The sequence below is a fragment of the Pangasianodon hypophthalmus genome, chromosome 8, assembly GCF_027358585.1.
Source record: "Pangasianodon hypophthalmus isolate fPanHyp1 chromosome 8, fPanHyp1.pri, whole genome shotgun sequence".
NCBI lineage: Eukaryota > Metazoa > Chordata > Actinopteri > Siluriformes > Pangasiidae > Pangasianodon > Pangasianodon hypophthalmus.
The window spans coordinates 16,973,781-16,980,965 of record NC_069717.1 but is presented as its reverse complement, the minus strand read 5'-3'; the positions used below and the strand labels follow the sequence as shown (position 1 = coordinate 16,980,965).

At 38.7% G+C, this 7,185-nt stretch overlaps 1 protein-coding gene across 1 annotated transcript; it reads left to right on the top strand.

Annotated features, from left to right (window-relative positions):
* Nucleotides 1-3,456: 3,456 nt before the first annotated feature.
* Nucleotides 3,457-6,485, top strand: serpind1 (serpin peptidase inhibitor, clade D (heparin cofactor), member 1). The gene is made up of 5 exons (XM_026925178.3): nt 3,457-3,598; nt 3,732-4,660; nt 5,213-5,486; nt 5,736-5,880; nt 6,055-6,485. The coding sequence occupies exons 1-5, from the start codon at nt 3,573-3,575 to the stop codon at nt 6,244-6,246; spliced, it is 1,566 nt and encodes a 521-aa protein (XP_026780979.1). The 5' UTR covers nt 3,457-3,572; the 3' UTR covers nt 6,247-6,485.
* Nucleotides 6,486-7,185: the final 700 nt, after the last annotated feature.

The window sequence follows — 7,185 nt, the reverse complement described above, 5'->3', positions numbered from 1 at the left end:
AGCAGTTTCAGGTAATTCACCATAGAAATATAGTGTTTTTAACATTTATAGCTGTTATAGTGCTAACTATTGTCCGATATCTATAGAATTTTGTGCTTACCTAATTTCATGAATTTCGTTTTAGGAATTATAGGCTTTTGGGTACACTTCTTCATGCCCGTATTTTTAAATGACCCTGTTATAGCCATCCAAAGAGTAAAGTTCAGCATTTTTTTCATAATTATTGATGTAGGGAGCCTAGAAAATTGTACTACAGTCCAGAGAACTGTACTTATTGAGGCTGAGTGAAAAACAAAGGACTTTTTTTTTTTTTTAAATAATCACCAATATTTAATGATTTGATTGACACCAGTGGTTCTTGAGGCAAAGTTGTTAAGTATTAGGAGGTCCAATCTATTATATGAATAAAGTGTATGTTTGAAACATTGCATAATATGCAATCATTTATACACATGTAAAATGTGATAGCGCCTTTTGCTGGCCAATTTAAAATACAGCACTTTAACAGACAATTCAGCATGGCTGATGCCCAAAATGGCTGACATAGTAGAATTGGGTATCATTCAACTCAGTATGCCTGAGTGAATCTAAAAATACCACTTCTATGATTTTAGGACAAATTATACAGAAGTTATAAGCAAACGTAAAAATTTTTCATATCTCCTGACCAGTAGGTGATGTTCTGAAACTGCTGATGTACCCTCAGGTCATGGTTATTATATGACACACAGAGGTTGGTGTCAATACACCAAAGTGCTGTAGATAACCTCACGTTCATTTTGGCATGCTTGCTGTCATATTTGTTGACACGTTATACGCGATCAGTTTGGTCTATCAAAAATCTTTGAATAAGGTCTGGTCTTCGTTGTATAAAGATTATCTGAGCAAAATTTGGTGAAGTTTCGATGAACGACATAGGAGGAGTTCGCAAAAGTAGGTTTTTCAAAAAATTCTAAATGGTGGAAAATTTTTCATGATGGAAATTAAATCGGAGATATACATTTTGGATTATAGGATTCCAATCATGTGACAAACGAAAAGTTACGCCCATTTTTGTAAAGTTTTTTGTTTTGATCACTGAAGCGCCACCGTGTGGCCGACTGGGGCAAGACTTTGGGCCATTGTAGACCTATGGATACTACCATCCCTCAAAAATTTCAAGTCTCTAGGCCTTATGTTTTGGTCCACACAATCAGTTTTAGGGCAGGAATAATAATAATAATAATAATAATAATAATAATAATACCTACAAAAACAATAGGGCTTCAGTTCTTCGAACCCTTTGTGTCTGGAGGGTTGGCAATGGCCATGGGCAGGTGCTGCATTATCTGTCTGACATTTCTGCTGGGATGCCCAGTAATCGCTCGACCGTCTCGAATTTGAATGGCTGAATGACCAGATACCAACAAGTGATCCGTGCATTGGCATCCTTCATGCCATGGAGCCATTGGAGCAGAGTGTGATCGGCGGGTGAGGACCGCCCACTTGATGGCTAGACACTCCTTTTTGATAGTGCTGTACTTACTTTCTCATTGAGAGCTTGTGGCTGATGTACAGAATGGGGCACTCCTCCTCCACCACCTGGGACAAAACGGCCCCCAGCCCTCTGTCCAATATGTCAGTCTGCAGAACAGGACAGAGAGAAAAGTCAGGAGAATGCAACAACAGACTATATTTTGCTTAGAAATATAACCACTTTTCTTATAAAATTTTACTTAAATCTACAGGATGATCTTCATCTGACAACGCACTCCCCAAATCAGATGAAGCAATTTCATCATCCTCGTCTTCAAAAAGTGCAGCTAAAACTTCCTGAGTAGATAAAAACCTCCTACTGGAAGCCATGGAGGTAAATCAATTGTTTAATTCTTAATGTAACAGGCGCACAAAAAGTAAATAATTCTGTATAATTTTTAAATGAAATATCCCCACTTCCTTTTTGGTATACAGACATTAACTAGGTATCATAAGAAAGATCGTCTTCCGCTCTTTCGTGTAGTCTTCTCAGTTTGTTTCAATCTTTTCATCTTTCTTGAGTTATTCCGAGAAAATGGCATCATGTGATTTGGACGCGGGGGTACATCCGTCAACTTTATTAATAAAGCAGCATACCTTACAACCCTAACAATTCCAATAGGATGCCCCTAATAAAATAATAGATGGTGTAGTAAAGCAGGGGGAATATGCCCGTAGGAGGGTATGAGTAAATTAGAGACACGCAACTGATAATGATTTATACATATTATTAATATTATTAATACTCACTATACAATCACACAAGAAACAAATCAACAGATGAAAAAGGACAAATTAGTTGGTGTGCCAAAAATCATTTGCAGTAACCATATTAATAAAAAAGTGAGTAACAAATCTGTAGTAGTGAGAGTCTACAGGGGCATATGAGAGTTGAATATTTGCAAGACAAGAGGTTCCTTTAGGAACACACAGGTTGTCGTGTGAGACAATGAACATTAAGCATTATTGGGCAACATAAGACCGAACTAACTTACCTAAATTAACTTTTTCAACTCTGTTATTACCTCTTAACACCTAGGCATAACAACCTCCATTTCTTCCCTATAGAAACCACCTAGCAATGCCCTAGCATCATATTAGCAACATATTAGCAACACCAGGAACATGCCTATGCTGCACAATCCTTCTGCATTTTCTTCAGGAAATGCACTCTTCTAGTATTAAGTTTAATATTCTTCTTATTTATGTGCTGAATTTTTGTCCCAAATTCATCCCACATTTTTCAAGATATTGACACAGAACCAATTTCATATTGATTGGGGTGATTGGGAACAGTGTGCTTGCACATAGCTTTTCGATTGGTCATGTGAGGTTCCAGAATGACTTTGTATGCTGTAGCATTAAAGATTTCACTGTAACTTACAGGCCCAAACCTGTTCCAGCATGACAAAGCCCCTGAGCACAATATGAGATCCATAAAGACGTGGTTTGCCAAGTTTGGTGTGGAAGAACTTGAGCGGTCTGCACAGAACCCTGATCTCAACTGCACTGAACACCTTTGGGATGAATTGGAATGACGGCTGTACACCAGGCTTTTTCTCCCGACATCAATGCCCAACGACTTGTGCTCTTGTGGCTGAATGGGCACAAATCAGCACAGTCACATTCTAAAATCGTGTGGAAGGTCTTCTCAGAAGCATGGAGGCTGTTAGAGCAGCTCTATATAATAATGCCCATAGTTTTGAAATTGGATGTTTAATACTCAGGTGTCCACATTCTTTTGGCCATATAGTGTATTTCACAACAATCTAATGAGAAATTTAATAAGGCCTGCAGGCAAGGCCAGTGGGTCAACTGTATGTTAGACATAAAAATAATCTCAACACCAGGGATTTCTGCCACAATATGTAGTGAACATGGGAGTGCAAATAAATAAAATCTCAAATAATTAAACTGATACAGTTGTGAACAGTGTTAAGAGTTAAAACTGGCATCAGAGTAAAGGTACCCTTTGAACTAGATACTGTTTGATCATTGCAAGCCAACCTCAAAGTCCAGCAGGAGGATTTGGTCACAAACAAACAGAATACACACTGATGCAGCTCAGAGACAGACAGAGCAGGTAAGTCACAAAAACCTTACAGCAATACCACATATACTTTATGATTATTGTATTTCATGCTTTATTTGGAAAAAAACAAAAACTGCCTTTATTTTTCTTTTCCTATTCAACAAAACATTCGACATTTCCAAAGGATGTGGATTCTTTTAGTCATAGCAACAACCTTTCTCCTAAATGCTCCAGCTTTGGGTGGAGTGAAGGACCTCAGTTCACACTTCAGCTTCTACGAGAAAAACAATGCAATGTCTCTTAATCCACACACACTTCCCCAGGGTGGTGATAACCTTCAGATGGAGTCTGTGTCTCCAGACTTCCATCAGGACAACACAGTCACCAAAGACTTGCCACTGGAAGGCTTGGAAGAGGAGGATTACATTGATTTTGATAAGATATTGGCAGAAGGAGATGATGACTACACTGAAGGTGATGCAATAGATGAAATCACCACACCTGAGCCAGACCTTGACTTTGTCTCAGAGCTGTCTGATCCTAAAGTGCGTCGAGCATGTCTCATGAGACTCTTTCATGGTCGAACACGTCTGCAGCGCATTAATGTGGTCAATGCCTTTTTTGGATTTCGCCTCTATCGAAGCCTCCGCAACCAAGTGAACCAAACAGATAATGTCCTTCTGGCACCTGCTGGAATCTCCATTACCATGGGAATGATTGCACTTGCTGTTGGTTCTACCACACACAAGCAGGTCTACCAAGCATTAGGCTTTGCTGAATTTGTCAATGCGAGCATTCACTATAATGATTCCACTGTGCACAAGCTTTTCAGCAAACTTGCACACCGACTCTTCAGGCGGAACTTCGGCTACACTTTGCGATCTGTCAATGACTTTTACATTAAGCATACTGTTGTCATGACAGAGGGCTTCCGTAGTCAGGCAAAGACATACTATTTTGCTGAGCCACAGTCTGTCGATTTTAGAGACCCAGCATTCCTTTTGAAAGCCAACCAGCGCATTCACAAGATGACCAAGGGGCTGATCAAGGAACCACTTAAAAGTGTTGACCCAAACATGGTGGTGATACTTCTAAACTACCTGTACTTTAAAGGTAAACACCACAATCCCTTAAGCATGACAATAACAAACAAACAAACAACAGCAACAGCATCAATAATAATAAATTATATAGTGCTCTTCTAACACCCAAGTTATTGTACAATTGAACAAAAAGCCTAGTAGGAAGAAGAAAGAAAGAACTGTGACTTTTATAATAGGAAGAGGTAAAACAGACACAAATGTTCTTGGGGAGAGCATTCAATATTTTATGGGCTATGGCACAAAAACATTTGAACCCATTGGTGTTAGTCTGGTGATAGGCACCACTAGTAGACCAATATTGGTGCACCCCGAGCTGGAGTGTACAGCTGCAGGAGATAGAGAGCACAAGTTTTCTAGATGGCATGTTCTTCAAAATTCTAAATGGGCTTTTGGCCTAACAATCACAGTACAGCATGATACAAACCACTTAACATGTATGATTATAAGAATGTTTACATGATTGCTTTTGTTTAAATTATTGATAGTAAGTTTAAAAATCTAAGCCTTGCATTTAAAACACTAACTTAGGAAGAAATTAGTGCAGTTCTAATCTAACACGCAGGAACATGGGAGCAGAAGTTTCCAGAGGAGCTGACCCATTACCGTAACTTCCGTGTGAATGAGAAGCACCAGGTTCGTGTGCCCATGATGCAGAATAAGGGTACTTACCTGGCTGCAGCTGACCATGAGCTGAACTGTGATGTCCTACAGCTTCCCTACAAAGGCAACATAAGCATGCTCATTGCTGTGCCACAGAAATTCTCTGGTATGAAAATCCTTGAACAAGAGGTCTCACCTACTGTCATTAACAAGTGGCTCAACAGTATGACCAACAGGTATGATATCAACGAAACTCTCATCAGTGGAACTGGTTAAGCTAGATATTACTGAATGAAAATTAATTTTTGGTGTTTTAAAGGGGAAAACCTTAAACAATCTTACAACAGAGTTCCATTCATCATTTAGTTAACTCCTGGCATCAAAACCATATTGAAAAGATGCATGTGTTTTACCACAAGGAAAAGTTTATCTTTCAGAAAATTTCTGAAAAAGACGTGAGAATTATGCCATGGGCTTTCTGTTAGAACACGTGAGGTGGTGTTCCCGCGGTTTAAGCTGGAGCAGAGCTATGATCTGGTCAACCACTTGAAGCAGTTGGGTCTAACTGAACTCTTCACAGAAAAGGGTGACTTCTCTCCTATGGCTTCTGAGAAGGTCTCTGTCAACTGGGTAAGACAAGATCTTGTGCTAAAAGGAAAACCTACATGGATTTGTATATCTCTGTTGAGCTACCCCTTTGTCTGTAAGGACTATGTCAAGCTAGCTTTAGCTATTTGGGATATATTAATATGTTATTCATGATCAAGTTTCATATAATGCCTATTTATTGTCTCACTTTTTCAGTTTAAGCACCAAAGTGCCATCACAGTAAATGAGGAGGGCACTGAAGGAGCAGCACTGACCCATGTGGGTTTCATGCCTTTGTCAACACAGGCACGCTTTGTTGTGGACCGGCCCTTTCTCTTTTTTATCTACGAACACCGCACTGACTGCCTCATCTTTATGGGACGGGTTGTAGACCCATCAAAGAGTTAATTTTCTATACACATACAGCCAAGCTTTAAAGGTATTATAAAGTAAGCACTGTAATAAGTTCACTGCAATGGAATAGGTCACTAATGCAGAGTCTAAGTCAGCAAAGAGTATTGCATGGTTCAGTAGTACTCAGCAGTATTATGGTAAATAATAAAAGGTGAAATTAATAGTAATTTACACTTTTTAAATAAGTCTGAAACATATCAAAATGTAGCATTAAAACATTTAAAGCATTATAACATTTTGGTAATTTCCTTTCATGGGGTGAGGGTGGGGTTGTAAACATACAAAACACAGCATGTCAAATTTAACTACACAAATGGAGAAAATTACTATTATGTTCAATTGTGTTTAAACTTTATGCCAAGATGTTCCTTCCTTAAGTGCTTTTATCATTAATTAAAGCCTGAACAGGTAGAAGTACATATTTAAGGAAAGCATTTCCCCACCTTTGATACCCTACAAATCCTGATAGTGACAACAGAAAATGAAATACCATAAACTACATTTATTTTCGTACATAAATGTAGTTAGGGAAGCAACTGATTTTTGCCAAATCTCACACCTGTATCCAGTGGTTCTGTAGATTTCAGTGGCAGAGTATACCACATTCCTAGATTTTACACTAATCTGCTGAAACAGTTTCAACAGATCCTAGTATATACACTCACCATCCACTTTCATGCACATTCATGCAATTATCTAATCAGCTAATCATGTGGCAGCACCACAATGCAGATTGCAGATACAGGTCAAGAACTTCAGTTAACATTTACATCAAACATCAAAATGGGGGAAAAGTGTGTTTCTATGACTTTAACCATAGCATGGTTTTTGGTGCCAGATGGGCTGGTTTGAGTATTTAAGAAACTGCTTGATCTTCAGGGATTTTCACAACAGTCTCTAGAGCTTTCACAGAATAGTGCAAAAAACAAAAAA

Coding starts and splice junctions, on each gene's coding strand:
- serpind1 (XM_026925178.3), top strand. CDS start 3,573: ATGCAGCTCAGAGACAGACAGAGCAG. Junction 5,487..5,735: donor CTCAACAGTATGACCAACAG/GTATGATATCAA, acceptor GCTTTCTGTTAG/AACACGTGAGGTGGTGTTCC. Junction 5,881..6,054: donor AGAAGGTCTCTGTCAACTGG/GTAAGACAAGAT, acceptor TCACTTTTTCAG/TTTAAGCACCAAAGTGCCAT.